This window comes from Erpetoichthys calabaricus, chromosome 17 (assembly GCF_900747795.2).
Source record: "Erpetoichthys calabaricus chromosome 17, fErpCal1.3, whole genome shotgun sequence".
Classification (NCBI taxonomy): domain Eukaryota; kingdom Metazoa; phylum Chordata; class Cladistia; order Polypteriformes; family Polypteridae; genus Erpetoichthys; species Erpetoichthys calabaricus.
In genome coordinates, this window is record NC_041410.2 from 96,472,617 (window position 1) to 96,487,878 (window position 15,262).

The 15,262-nt window shown below is 45.2% G+C and overlaps 3 protein-coding genes across 4 annotated transcripts in view; 1 reads left to right on the forward strand and 2 right to left on the reverse strand.

Moving 5' to 3' along the window:
- Positions 1-389: 389 nt before the first annotated feature.
- On the reverse strand, positions 390-10,281 carry tmem205 (transmembrane protein 205). 2 transcript variants are annotated; one of them, XM_028823890.2, is made up of 4 exons: positions 10,152-10,281; positions 4,529-4,637; positions 3,509-3,672; positions 390-3,149 (listed from the first exon to the last, which is right to left on the reverse strand). In XM_028823890.2, the coding sequence occupies exons 2-4, from the start codon at positions 4,626-4,628 to the stop codon at positions 2,847-2,849; spliced, it is 567 nt and encodes a 188-aa protein (XP_028679723.1). In that variant the 5' UTR covers positions 4,629-4,637; positions 10,152-10,281; the 3' UTR covers positions 390-2,846. The 2 variants fall into 2 exon arrangements, with proteins under 2 accessions (XP_028679723.1, XP_028679722.1); XM_028823889.2 differs by lacking the exon at positions 10,152-10,281 and adding an exon at positions 7,751-7,903.
- A 75-nt stretch (positions 10,282-10,356) lies between these two features.
- On the forward strand, positions 10,357-12,421 carry elof1 (elongation factor 1). Its single transcript, XM_028823893.2, has 4 exons — positions 10,357-10,377; positions 11,460-11,590; positions 11,726-11,796; positions 12,173-12,421. The coding sequence occupies exons 2-4, from the start codon at positions 11,475-11,477 to the stop codon at positions 12,235-12,237; spliced, it is 252 nt and encodes an 83-aa protein (XP_028679726.1). The 5' UTR covers positions 10,357-10,377; positions 11,460-11,474; the 3' UTR covers positions 12,238-12,421.
- A 2,030-nt stretch (positions 12,422-14,451) lies between these two features.
- cnn1b (calponin 1, basic, smooth muscle, b) overlaps positions 14,452-15,262 on the reverse strand; it is a 33,494-nt gene continuing 32,683 nt past the window's right edge. The window contains exon 7 of the mRNA XM_028823375.2: positions 14,452-15,239. Coding sequence (XP_028679208.1) covers positions 14,985-15,239 — 255 coding nt within the window. The 3' untranslated portion in view covers positions 14,452-14,984. The remainder of the gene's footprint in view (positions 15,240-15,262) is intronic.

Consider the following 15,262-nt stretch of genomic DNA (forward strand, 5'->3'; position numbering starts at 1 on the left):
CTCTTTCACATTTGTGCTGGTGACTTCCCTACCCAATGGCTTTCCTGGGCACACATGCAGGGACTATTGCTCCCTAGGGGTCCCATTGCTCCCACCCTGGCATTTGCAGATCTTTCCTTTCTGTCTCTTGATGTTCTGGTGGGTGACTTCACCAGGCCCTTGACCCCCACCTCGTAACTCTTTTGAAGAATGCTATATGCCTGTTCCTTGTGCGGCTTTGTGATTGATATTTTTCTGTACTTGTCAGTTGTATTAATTTGCAGTTAACTAAAGTACTGTCTCTACTTTTATTTTTATTATTTAAATTCTACTTATGTGCCCACTGTCCACGTTGACTCTCAGTGAGGAGACATGGCTTTTAACTCCTTCACAGAAGAACACCAAGTATGTATTTTTTTTCTTTTCAATGTTTATTTAATCAGCATTCATAATTGCTTTACAAATACGCTTTATAAAGACAAAAGGAACAAAGTTATCAATTGGTTTACGCATAATCATTTTAAGCACATTACTATAGTTACACTTAATAGGATGGCATTTTCATAATTGAAAGAAAGCAAACCATGAAATAAATAAGGAATGCTTTAAAGAAATGTCTGAAAAATATCATACCAAGAAAAATAATCGAATGTGTTTCACAGCATTTAATTTCTGCAGCTTTTCTTACTGTAAGTCCATGGCCCAGTTCACAGGCAGGCACCACCTTTATATATCCACTCGCCAGTTTTATGGACCAGCTTGCAGCAAGTCGTCAAGAGGCTTCAGTCTTTTAATGGGCCTTGTGAGTAAACCCGACACACTAAAGGAATGCTCTCTCAAAATAATCCTTAAACAACGTGTGTATAAAAAAGCACCTTTCTGAATTATGAATTAAACTGTCCGAGTCGTCGTATTTGTGGTTTGCTACATCCCAGAGATCTGTTTGGAGTCCACTGCAGCTATACAGACCAAGTACTGGCGTACAGACCCCTCGAGCTGGCGTTAGATTATCCAATACGTTAAATAACTCGGTCGTGTTAGTTAGTGGGACCTCTCATAAACGCACGCTCGTTCACAACAGTCCAGTAAATAAATGGTGACCCGGTGATTGATGGCTTGGTTTCGAAATCCATTTGTCTACATTTAAATTAAACGGGACTTGCCGCTCCCTGGCTAGATAATCTTTACCACGTTCAAAAATGTTACTGCTTTATTTTGCATCACAAAACGTTTTCTCCTATTTCAGAAATTCCGATTGGGAGTGCTACAACTATTAATTAAAACCTGTTCCAGAGATACTGTAATGAAGTTGATGGGTTTGCATTTTAGTCCTTCGCTTGGCCTGGCAGCACATGTCTGGAATGTTGTAGGAACTCAATGTGAACTTAGAAAGGCCTGGCAGCACCACAGCAGTGGCATCGTCAGCTATGGCCGACGCGTTGTACGACCTCCCTCACTACGTTTGAATACAGAACAACGTTAGCTCAGTGGGACGACAACCCATTGATCCTTTAAGTTTCACCATTACAGGTGAGCAGACACTCAAACCTCACCACCATGACAGCTGCTCCCCGGACACAGAGGCCAATTTGGGCCTAACAGGAGCAGGTTTGATGGTCTTGTGTGTTATCCAGGCCAAAAGGACCCTAGCAGTTCTTCAGCTGACTGTCCCCCAACATTTATGGTCTGTCTACAGATCTTTAAATTTTATGAAACATTGGAAGATATGGACATTATTTGAAAATTTAGAGTTCTAGATTGTTCTCTCATTTTCACCATTACAGGTGAGCAGACGCTCAAACCTCACCACCACCACCACCATGACAGCTGCTCCCCGGACACAGAGGCCGATGTGGGCCTAACAGGAGCAGGTTTGAAGGTCTTGTGTGTTATCCAGGCCAAAAGGACCCTAGCAGTTCTTCAGCTGACTGTCCCCCAACATTTATGGTCTGTCTACAGATCTTTAAATTTTATGAAACAATGGAAGATATGGACATTATTTGAAAAAGTAGATTAGAGTTCTAGATTGTTCTCTCGTATCTCCTAATGCAAAAATAGTCAATTTAATGTTTCATTTGAAGATTCGTCAATTTCCTCAAGCAGGAAATCCAAGGTTGACTACACTGAAGGCTACACAGGAACCAAACCTGAACGACAGGCAAGTCCTTCACATGGCGCAGTCCCTGCTCCCCCTGACAGAACAGAACCATCTTTAAGATGTGGAAGGAAAGCCCAGAAGACACAGGAGAGCATACAGACTCCACGCTGACAATCACCAGTCTAACCAGGACACTTTAACTTGGGGGGGAAGTGGCCAAGCATGCTTTCTGGTGTCTTTTGATTCTGAAATGGAAAAAACGGGTTCAGTCAAGAAATGGACGACTACATCCCAACAATTGTCTGACGTGTGGCGCGGTTTTAAGGTAATGGCACACTCCTAGTGCATCTGTCATTCATCTTGTGCTGGGGGGCGTCCTACCAAATCCCAAGATTAGCATTCTGTATTCAGTAGACGGGGCCTGTACCAAAAATGAGTGCGTCTAAAATGATATTTCTATGTTAGTACAACCTGTAGATGAAAAATATTAAATATCAGCCTATTGCAGTACCATATACTATGTCCTTTTCCACCCCAATTAACTTGCTGCAATCTGCAATTTAGTGAATAGATGAAGCCATATAAAGCATTTCCTAAGTAGTGTATCCCGGCTTTTGAAATTTCAACTTCGGCAAATAAAACAACTTAAATTTATGATTTGAAAATCTGAACTGTAATGTTAAGAGAGTGGATTGAATCGCCGCTCTGCCTCAGTTTTTAGTCAGTAGGTAAGATGATCAAGACGATATGCGCGTCTGAGGAAGGCCCCTCAAATGGTCTGAAGGTTAAGAGCTGTGTAGCAGAGGTTAGCGCCCGTGCACAACACACACAGCAAGTTACAGAGGGACGACAGGCCGTGGTAGCGGAAGAAGGTGCTACGCAGACTCTTGTATTTGGGGTCCTTCTCCCGGAGGGTCTTGTAGGCTTCTTTCTTGGCTTTCATTCCCACTTCGTCTCCGAGGCGGTGCTCCTTCTCAATTTCCTGCATCTGCAGCATTGTGTCTGTCACCGTCTGACCAAACCACTGGGCATTGAGGCCTGCAAGGACCACAGACGCAAAGAACAGGCCAATCTGCACAAGGGACAGCAAACACACAAGTCAGTCTCGTTCGGAAGTTCAGGGCACAACGATCACCCAAAGCTGATCCCCTGACGGGAGCACAAAATGAAATGAAGTTTGTTATGATGCCAGTTTGAACTATAAAATTATTAAAACTAATAATCTCAAACGTATTTAGTAGTACTGATGAATGTAACTGCAGAATTAACAGATACTATTTTTATATAGACAAATAACGGAATCATTTCATTCAATTCTTACTTACATCTCTTTTGCTATTCTTCCTTTCAAATTTGCATCAACCACAAAACAGTCCAGCAGTAACCTGGTGGAGATCTTGACAAAAAGGTGCGTTTTACGGTTTACGTTACCTGCACTGACTCATGGGTGTCCAGAAGTTCTCTGGGATGATACACAGCGTAGATGGCCAAGTTAAGGAAGGACGAGCCCAGCACGCCGTAGAAATAAAACGGGAACAGCTTGCTCTGGACCTGACCAAAGGTATGGCGAGACACACCAGCCGCCATCACAAACCCTGTGGGTCTCAAGCAAACACAAAGTGAGATGCATCGCTCGTTCTTGCTCTCCGTCTATAGACACAATTTGGTGCTTCCATTCATTTTCTGTGGAACCAGCGTACAGATTTGTAACACTTCACCTGCTCGAGGCTGTTGGTTAACTCAAGTTAGAGATGAACTTGCTAACCTAAATGTTAAACGGCATGCATGGGGCAAATTAACACTCCACACCATCCAGATCGCACTGACCTGGAAGTCTTATCAGGATTAAAGAAAACGTTCAACATGTTCAAAAATGAACGTCTTTGTCCACAATTTCGTTTGACGTTTATTTGCCCCATCACCATGGAAGCATTTTTCTTGTAAAGAGGCTTCAGAGCCAATTGAACGAATGTTGTGGTAGCAGAACACGTGGCACTAGCTGTTTACCTTGGCGTCTTTCATTAAAAGTGTGTAACACCAATGTGAAAAGGCGTCGCCATTAAAGTATGATGGCACTTTAAGCTTTTCTGAAGTATTCTGCCAATGATGGCAACCCTAAGGGTTTAGGTTTGTTGCACATTTAGAAAAAGATTAAGGTGAACATGGAAGTGATACTTCTTTAAAAGTGATGTAGTTTCTTAAAAAGGAAGTAAACAAAAAAAAAAGGTACAAATATCACTCACGTGGCCTTTCTGCTCTGCCTTCTCTAAACCTGACTGAACATTCATTTTACGTGTAGCCAACTGTACCGGGCACATGCCAGCCTGTAATATGTGAAGTGCTGCTCTTGCAGGGCTGTGATGGTTTCCTGGAGTCAGGGTGCCCTCTACTGGAGACACCAGTGTCATGCAGGGTGTGCCCGTTTGTGCCACTTGTCAGTTTTAACATTACCTGCTACAAATGTGACCCACAGCTGCATTCCCCAGCAGGCCGACAGGATCAGCAGGTGTGCAACTTTCACCAAGTCGGTGGGCTGCCCTTCAGTTGGCATTCTGAAGATCTGCAAATAGAAATGATGGAGGTACTTGAGGAGCAACTCTGAAAATGTGCCACACAGTCGGGGAAGTCAAGTAAAATGACGCCTTTCACTGGCTAACTGAAAAGATTACACTATGCAAGCTTTTGAGGCAACTCAGGCCTTTTCTTCAAGGGTCATTTTGCTTGACTTCTCAGTACATTCATAATGGCCGACACGGTACAACGCCCCATTACTACCTCACATAAAAAGACTCGATTAACAAGTTGGCAGGAGGTGTAGAAATAGTTGCCCAACAGTTGCCAAAGATGCATCTATCAAAGACGTTACTTGGGGGTCAGCAGATATCAATCGCTCAGTTTTTGCCTTTTAATTAATTCATTAATATTTAATGACATTTGACTGCCTGTCCAAGAGAGAGATGACTTTTCTGTTTTAAGGTCAATATATTTCACGATATACTGACTTTCTGTGTTGTTAATTTATAGGATTGAACTGGAATATAATTGGGGCGGCACGGTGGCGCAGTGGGTAGCACTGCTGCCTCGCAGTAAGGGGTTCGCTTTCCAGGTCCTCCCTGTGTGGAGTTTGTATGTTCTCCCCGTGTCTGCGTGGGTTTCCTCCCACAGTCCAAAGACATGCAGGTTAGGTGCATTGGCGATTCTAAATTGTCCCTAGTGTGTGTGTGTGCCCTGCGGTGGGCTGGCGCCCTGCCCAGGGTTTGTCTCCTGCCTTGCGCCCTGTGTTGGCTGGGATTGGCTCCAGCAGACCCCGGTGACCCTGTAGTTAGGATATAGCGGGCTGGATAATGGATGGATGGAATATAATTGTGCAAGAAATACCAAGTTGAAGATATGTGATGCTGGCACGGTATCAAGTGAGCCTGGTTTCTAATGTAGTGGCACCCGGTCCAGGGTTGGTCACCACCTCACATCCATTGGTGCCAGGATAGGCCATGGACTTCTGCAGCTGGAAACGCGCTTACAGGTTAGAAAATGGATGCAGGCATAAAACCGACAGACGATTAGAACTAGAAGGCATTTATTTAAGTGTTAAAGTACATTAGGAGTATTAAAGGCACAGCTGCCCACACACACCGCATATCTGTAACAGAGTAGGGATGGCACAAGACTGATGAGAACAGCCATTCAGCCTTTGAGCTCATCCATCCCGTTTCCTCAGATTCTCCAAAATAACATCCCATTGAGATTTGAACGTCCATAAACTGCTGCTCTCCACCTCAGCACTTGGCCGTTTACTCTGTGTGTCTGTGGAAGGAAAACTTTCTGACATTTGTGCTGAATCTTACTTTTAACAGGATTTAAACTTCGCTCCTGTGATATTACCAGCTTTCTAAAAAAAAAAAATTAAAATCGCCATACCTGCACAGACATAAATCGATTACAAATATATTAAACTAAATTGAATGAAACATCTCATTGCTAAATAAAGTCACAATCCGACTGTTTATGATTATTTTGCCTTTAGTGATATTTTGTGTGACTGTTTTTTAATGTACACTCATATTTTACAGCTGCTTGATTCTGTAATGTGTGAACTTTGCATTTTATAATTTGAAGTAAGTGAATTTCTATAGGGGCAGCACGGTGGAGCAGTGGGTAGCACTGCTGCCTCGCAGTTAGGAGACCTGAGGTTCACTTCACTTTGCATGTTCTCCCCGTGTCTGCGTGGGTTTCCTCTCACAGTCCAAAGACATGCAGGTCAGGTGCATTGGCGATTCTAAATTGGCCCTAGTGTGTGTCCTGTGGTGGGTTGGTGCCCTGCCCAGGGTTTGTTTCCTGCCTTGCGCCCTGTGCTGGCTGGGATTGGCTCCAGCAGACCCCCGTGACCCTGTGTTCGGATTCAGCGGGTTGGAAAATGGATGGATGAATTTCCATACTGAGATGCTCGTCTTCTGTGCAAGTGACCGTTGTTTGTTCAAGTCACCTTCCTGTCTGGTTGTGCAGTTTGGCCGGATGGCCTACTCTTCTAGGAAGAGTCCTAGTGGCTGCAATCGTAATCCATTTCACAAACACTGAGGCCACTGCGCTCCTGATTATGGTCACAGCGGTAGAAACGGCTCTCCACCTCACCACAATCTGATTGTGAAATTCTACAGAAAATTTCTTGGGAGTTCAGGGTTTGGGTTTTGTCCTGACAAACAGTGTGGATTGTGGGGCCTTCTGTCCAGTCAGTTCAGTGTGCCACAGGTGGACTCGCAGAGAATTAAAGCACCTGAGCGCCATTACGAGTGCCACAGCAAACGGTCAAAAAACTTTTATAAGAGGAATTCCAGTTTGTGATTTTAAATAAATTTACAAACCTTTCTGAAAACATGTTTTCACTTTCTCATTATGGGGTATTGAGGGTAGATTTATCGATAAAAATTGCAAGTGAATCCATTTAAAATGAAATCTACCACACAATAATGTGTGCATAAGGAGAAGGGGTCTGAATACTTCGCAACTTGACTTTTTTTACGATTTTTATCGTTTACTATTTTTTTTTTTAATAAAGTTTCTCCCATGCCAATTTAAAGTCGACAGTTAACCAAACAACATGGCATGAATTATGGAGATGAAAAACCAATCTTCTCTGTTGTATAAATTCCTCAAACAGCCCGACCAAGAATGGAGCGGGTTACCAAGTGCGTCCTGTTTTTGCCCGCTGTCCCATGGGGAGGAAGGTCCCTTTACCGATAAGTATTACGAAATATGCATACAGTACATAGTTTTGAAACCGTTAAGTTTACCTAATGGGAGGTGACCCCTGTAGCACTGGGCGCGAAGCTGTCGCCGCTTATCTTAGCCTGGAGGCCCGTTGAAGGCGGCACTCACACCATCTTAAAGTCAAACCGGCACAATCTAACGTCACGAGTTCACCCAACACGCGCGTTTTGTGAATACGAAAAGTAAAAGGCTGTCAGAAGATCTCGCCGAGAACGCAGGTTTGTGGAGCTTCGGCACAGCAGCAGCATTAATTAACCACTGTGCTATTGTGCTCTTATTTTAGATATGAAACCGTCCACTGACTGACGGAGCGTAGGGCATTTATAAAACTATACCAATTTCGAGAGAATTGTTATTACTCTTTGCTATTTTAGCATATCCGTCTGTGTGCACCCACTATTAGATTACCTCACGTCACACACGTTATGCGTCACCTCGACTGCTGCGCTTCAGCCTCTTCACGTCCCTTCGGTCAGTCCCCAGTGAACTTAGACGTGACCGCGTCTACTAAAACAAACTTCCTCCAGCTTCGACGAAACCCCGCCCACTGGCAGCACTTGACCAATCGTTTCCGAGAACAAATTAATACGCGGCACGACTTTTGCAGTAACGGACAATTAAAAAATCCAAATATTGCGTAAGGTTTTCCACCCACCTCTGCATACGGAAGCCACGAAGGGACCCACAAGCACGTGACGTGATACAATTACTTAAACTTCTAATGTTTAACTGAGGTGCTAACTAATACAAAAAAGAACAATAGTCTATTATATGTATTTCAACGTATATTTCGATAGATGGTCCACTGCAAATATTAACATCGTGATCTGTTTTGATTACTTTGATTTCTACCGCTCTTAGATAGTTAGTTTATTGCCCTCCACCCAGTGGTTCTTACACTTTTTTTTTAGGGACCCAAATTTGCATTTCATGTGTTTTCGAGACCCAGAATCGTAGCTGATAGTCATCACTGAGGTGAGGAGGACAATCGCTGACGCAGGTCACAGCAGAGCACAGGCGTTTGCTCAAACTACCCATCGAATGACACTCTACAACCTGTAGGCCAGTGCTCCGCAACCTTTTCTCACCTACGACACACCAAAGTTCTTCCTAGAATTTCCGCGGCACGTCAAAACCTTTAATATTTAGCTGTTGCGTAGCTGGGGTTGGGGGGGTGGGTTTGGGCGGTCCGCTCCGAGCGCCAGCTATTTAGGGGCGTCCAAACTACTGCAGTTTCCTTTTTTTTGTTCCTTGAGGAGGCGCAAAAAAAAATTTCTTTCAGCTTTGGGGCGTCAAATTTTTCACCGCCCCGGGCAACATGATCTCCAGCTACCCCACTGATATATAGATATTAATTTAATACACTAATTTTACAATAAATTTTCATTTTTTATTATAAGTATACATTTATTATAAGTATACATACATAAAAACTATACTATATTTACTTTTATGCAATCTTAATAATTACTATAACATAATGACTGATTAATGTGATACCTGCGCTTGTTTCAATGAACACAAAAGTTTTATATTCGGCTCAATATTTGTCAGCGCAACCCGAAGTTCTTGGTCAAGATCTTTTAAGCATGACCGCTTATCATTTTTAATTAACACAAGAGTTGTTTGTCTTTTTTTGGCGTAATTGGGATGGTTTGAATTTAGATGGCGATTTAGTTTACTGGGTGCCATTGCCCCGTTTGATAGCTGATCGCCGCAAATGATGCATTGTGGCTTTGGAGCCGTTTCGTCACCACACCACGAGAATCCATATCGAATGTAGTCTTCGTTGTACTTCCTTTTCACAATCTTCTTTGGTTTTTTTGCAACACTTGTGCTGGGTTCTTCATCATCTGAACGTGAAGACGAATCTTTTCCACGTAAATATTTATCCATATTTAAAGGGGTATAAAACTAAATATGAATCACACGAAGAACGTTAACCATACACAATTCAGCAACACAACTAATAGTAATGAATGATAACTACTGTCGCAAGACGAGTGAATGCGACGTAGCACGACTAATACGTCGGCTTGAATTGAATCTAGGTGAGGGCACGGAGCGCTCAGCCTATCAAAGCATACTACGGAGTTGTCTGGCGACTACGTAGGGTCTACGTCGTAGGCGACAGGCGATGGGATTTATTATTTCAGAGAAATGACACATAAAATTATTAAACCTTTAAAAGGCCATTTACGCGAATATTTCATTGCACGTATTCTCGTTATTGTGTTTCTAAGGAGGACCGTTGAAATATTATTTAGTTAGAAAATTGTCTTATTTGACCGCGTCACACCTGTATCGGCTCAAGGCACACCAGTGTGCCGTGGCACACCGGTTGCGGAGCACTGCTGTAGGCGACCCTCTCTCATCGATTACAATCACGAGTCTGCGCGGGCCAAAATCAGACCCATAGTTTTAGAACCGATGCACCCAGCCCGTCACTCTCAGAGCCTACTTTTGTAGAGCACGGTTCTGTGTTAACGCCAGTCCGTCACTGGGCTCAAATGCTAACAGCATAGGTTATCCAGACGCCTGTGGCAGCGATATTTAATTTTAAAACCTCTGAACATGTGTGGTGCGGCTGTGCTCGGGTCCTAATCTGTGGCAACACGGTGCATCTGTGCAGGCTCCCAGCTCGCTCTCTCTGTAAAATTTTAATTGCCCCGTGGGGACAAATCAACTATGATAGATAGATAGAAAAGACATAGTCAAGACGCCGCAGTCACAAGCTTTAAATGTCAGAATTAAAGGTGAATTGAGTTGATTCGGTAGAATGATTTTCATCTTAAAAAGTGTCACATACCTATAGCTACAAAAGCAACAATCTAAGAGTGGAAGAATAAAAATTCCTCTTCTCACCAAACGACAGAAATATAAATTCAAAGTAGTTACTCAACCACAGCGTCTGTCGGTTCTGTGCAAGTGGGCGTGGCCTCGACAGGATATCCGTTTCTGCACCGCGCGTTGTGATTGTACCGTGTGCCTGTCACTCAACTATCGTCAAAGGGAATTACTGTACGAGTCTGAAGGTACGGTAACATTTACAGCTGCTATTCTTATTTTATTTTATTTTTTTGCACGATTCTGAATGCGTTTTGCGTCTTCTTTAAGTAGGACGAGGTGTAAAAGGCAAGCCGTTCTAAATTAAGGATACATTTGTTTATAAGCTGAGTAGGAGGAGGTTTGTGTGTACTCGTCAGGCCTGAGCGGTTTGAAGGGGTTCGTACACGCGCGAGGAGCCGAAAAGTTGACTGCACGTTTTATTTTTTCGTGGCGAAAAGCCAAACAAAATGACACCTTTTATTGGCTAACTAAAAAGATTACAATATGCAAGCTTTCGAGGCAACTCAAGCCCCTTGTTCAGGCAAGATGTAATCTCGTAATTTTTCCAAGTCTAAGCGCCTCGTAGCAGTTTAGCAGGCTCCGTTTCGCCGTGTTTGCATATCAATTGGTTGTTTTTGGCCCAATTAAGTTTACCCGGCATTAAAGCAACGGAGCCCTTTACCAAAGATGGAGTGCGGTGTTCAAAGCGGTCCTGTGCCGCTGCACAAATCTGTTATACTCCAAAAATGGCGCAGTGTGCCGGGGAGAGCAGCATCTGTCCTGCAGGCCCGGGAGAGGGGAGGAGAGCTGAGCTGACGCCCGCTTTTCGATTTGCAGGTAACGTAAACGGTGTAAAACGTGGGCTTGTCGGTACATCACGCAGCGCTACGATACACAGGCGTGAGTTGGCTCCAAAGGAAGGAATACGACATCGCAGAGTAGAACGGAATCCTTAATTTGAGCTGATTGAGGCTGAACATTGTCAGGCTAAACCTTTCATATTTTCTGTAGCACAAAAACTACAGACTTGCATTCAAAGTTCGGTAAAATAGGAAGCCGAGACCTCGGTGATGTTGCCTCTCCCCTTCCGTCCCATGGCCTTGTTATGACCGTGGAGGCCGAGGGGAACCTCAGGTTTTCTTTTTATCCTCCCCGTGACCGCTCGGCCATCTCCAGTGAGGCGCGGGCCTTTGTATTTAAAGTAAGTTTTAAAGCGGACACTGACGATGTCCCCGCGCGCGCTCGTGTCGTGTCTCTGACCCTCCTGCTCTTCTCTCTCTCTCTGTAGTTCTGCTCCTCTGCAATGGCCCGCAGGAAGTCGAAAAGGAAGCCACCACCGAAAAAGAAGATGACCGGCAATCTGGACACCCAGTTTACCTGTCCCTTCTGTAACCACGAGAAGTCCTGCGACGTCAAAATGTAAGGGTCGGGGGTCCCACCTGAGCCTCATTTCTGTATGTTTTGTCTGTAGTTGGTCTCCATGCTTTTTCTATGACAAGGGTGTTTTTTTTACTTTAACCCATTTGGGTCGAACTGCGCCATTTTGTTTTACAGGGAACGCTCAAGAAACACGGGGGTTATCTCCTGTAGCGTGTGCTTAGAAGAATTCCAGACACCCATAACTTGTATCCTTTTCAGGTTGGAAGGGGGGGGGGCTAGGTAGGTGGTCTCCAGCACTGCTGCAGTCCATTGATCTATAGGATTAGTGGGTATTCCACCTCTCGACTACTCCGCTTTCATTGTAATTTGAAAATTTGCAGTTTCCATTTTTACTGTGTGAAGCAAGTAATTCAAAATCGGGTTTTTAAATGTTATAACCGAGTATTCCTGATACTTATTTGCGGAACCCCGAAGGTGTTTCTGCTCGTGTCGCTTTGACCAGCCCTGGAGTGCGTAGCGGTGACGCCGTTGAGCGCCCTCTGCTGGGCCGTCTGTAGATTTTTTTTTTTTTTCTTGTCGTTTGTGTTTTGTATTTGCACGCTTCCTTGACTCCTCCCACAGATCTCTCGGAGCCGGTGGATGTGTACAGTGATTGGATAGACGCCTGCGAGGCCGCCAACCAGTAGCCCGCTCCGTGTTCGGTGGGTGGGGTGCTCTTTATATGGACGGAGAACTCGCGTCCGAGGATGGGGGGGTCCCACTGCCCCCTCGAACTATTCCTTATTGTTGAAATGTGAATTTTTGTGTTTTCAGCTTTGTATTTGTTTGATTATAGTTATAATAAAGGGTTATGATTGACAATTGAATTTATTCTGCCAGTCGTGTTGCCTTTCTCTGTCTTCCGTTCATTTACTAAGCCCACTTGGGCAGAGACGTGAGAAAGACTGCAGCCATCCCACCAAGCACTGGTTGTGAGGCAGGAACAATCCCCGGATGGGGCGCCAGCCCTGGATGAACGTGTGAAGAGGGTGCTTCGACTTGCAGGGCGTTTATATTTTCGTTTTCTGCGCAGTTTTACGTATTGACTGACGTGTAGCCAGGTGGTCATCGTATAGAGAAACACAGCCGTCCATTTCTTCTTTTAGTTGGATAGCAGAAATAAGCCACTCGTATTCATTTCTTCCCCTACCTTATCTATTTATTCTTTTAAAATTAGTTTTTCGTGACATTTCGGTGGCACAACTCCGGGTTTGACACTTCGGCCATGCAGTTGGCTTTGTTGGTTCTGTGTGTGTTTCTTGTGTCTCAATGTATTCCCGTTTGCTCCCCCATTCGAAAACTGGGTTTGAGCTCGACATACTCCTTTTTGGGATAGTGAGGGTCCGGAGCCTGGCCTGACTGCATCAGCACCAAGGCAGGAGTGGTCTCTTGGGAGACTGTGCATCTGATTTAGCCTGAGTGGCGATTCTAAACGGTCCCAGCGGGAGCTGCAGGGTCCCACCCAGAGGTTGACGCCGCTGAGATTGGCTGCCATCTCCTTGTTACCCAATTAAGGAAATGGCAGGAATGACTGGGGCCTTGTTTGATGGAAAGAATGAATTGAAAAATGGACTTCCAGAGCTCCTCCAATAAAACTGGACTCAAATGTGCAAATCTGAATTTTATTTAAAATCACAAACTAAAATTTCTCATTCGCAAAAGTATGCAGACCCCTACCTGAGTACTTTGTTGGAGCCCCTCAATTCCAGCTTCATGTTTTCTTGTCGGGTCTCTACAAGCTTTGCACACCTGGATTTGTGCAGCTCCTTGGAAGCGCTGCCAGTGTCTGTAAGCTGCCATCTTTAGGTGTCCCCCAAGCGCTTACTCTGTGGGTTTAAGTCTGGGCCACTTAAGGACACCCAGAGACTTGTCCCAAAGCCACCCCAGTGTTGTCTCGGCCGTGTGCTTCAGGTCATTGAACTGTCGCCCCAGTGTGAGGTGGTGTGCGCTCTCGAGCAGGTTTACTTCAGGGACTGCTCTGTGTCTGGCTGCCTTCATGTTTCCGTCAATTGTGACTGGTCTCCTGACCCTGCTGCGGTCACCACCTGGTCTCCTGACCCTGCTGCGGTCACCACCATGCTTCACTGCAGGGATGTCGTGAGGCAGGCGTTGGAGTTCTGCCCAAAGTGTTCCAAGTCCTGTGTTAGTCTCTTGTTCCTCATCCACCTTTAATGCCATTTGACAAAGTCCAAGTGGGCTGTCAGATGCATTTAACTGATGGACGTCTGTGGAGATGTCGTCCTTCCAACTGGTTTTCCCATCGTGGTGGAGGCCATCTGAAGTTCTGCTGGAGTGGCCATCATCCCTTCATCACCTTCCTGATGGCTGACCCTGGGGAGAGTCCTGGTGCTTCCAATCTTCTACCATCTCACAGTACTTGCAGCCACTGAGCTCCTGGGATCACTCGGGCCGTTAGGTGGGCTTTGGTCCTCTTGCCCCGATGTGTGCCTCCCCACAGTTGCACCATGGAGGTCTACAAGAGGGGCTTGCATTTTGTCCCATCATGCAGTGTGAATTGTGGGACCCTCTGTCCACAGATCCACGTGTGTGATTTTCTGTATGACGTCCAGTCAATTCTGGGTTTCACAGGTGGCCCCTCAAGAGGAGTTACAGCAAATGGGAGCCCCCTGAGCAGACAGCAGAGGGTCTGACTAATGGTAGGGGGGGGAGATTTCGGGTTTGATTTTTTTTTTAATCCATTTGCAGACCTTTTCTGTCCCGAGTTTCCATTTTAAATTGAAACCTGCAACTCTAAAGTGTGTTTCGGGGGTCTCAATACTTTATGAATCCCACCCTCTAAATGAATGTTGCTTTGGGCTCGGCCATCACTGGAGCTGCAAATCAAGAATCACAACCAAAAAGCACTTGTAGCAAATATTTTTTTTATTTTCTCCAAAAGTTTTATTCGCTTGATTTCAAACCGTACAGAACATTGTGTCTTTACGCGCCGCTGGGCGAAGCTCTTCATCCCGTGACGCCACTGGCACAGTCTAATCGGGGGGCCGTTGTGTTCCTCGGCGGCTGCACAGAAGCTTTCTATCGGACTTCACTTGCGTGTTTGTGTGGCACGTGGGCACAAGATGAAAACGCGACTCAAGTCAGCAGGGCATGTGGAAGCGGGTGGCAATCAGGAAGGCACGCTCTGTGCCATGGCTAAAGTTTTACTTGGCAGTACCATTCTGTTGAGAACTCTAAACATAAAAATAACTCTTAAATACATATATATATTATTTTAGAAAGTTATTGCGTGTAACTAGCTCATGGGGGAGAAGACACAATTTTCTGTAATCACGTCAGTTGCAATGCTGCAGGCCCCCTTGTCTGGTTTGCAGGGCGCGTCTCGATGCTTCTCGGACCGTCCTTGTGGTTTCAGGATGAGACGCTGCAGCCCGAGTTATTCTGCGTAGTTGTCGTAGTTCTGGTCCTGGAAGCCGTGCTCGTTGAAGTATTGCTCTCCCCAGCTGTCGCATTCGCTCACACAGTACTTGGGGTCGTACACCTGCCGCGCCAGGCCATACACCGTCATCCCCTGCTGGGATGCCATCTTGTTGGTGCCCATTTGCAGGGACACGTTTGTAGTGTCGCACTTCTCCGTGCCAAGCTTCTGGTCATAAATCTGTCTTTTGGTGCCAGGTGCTGTCATGCCAGCCTGTTTGTGTGTGAGAAAGAGAG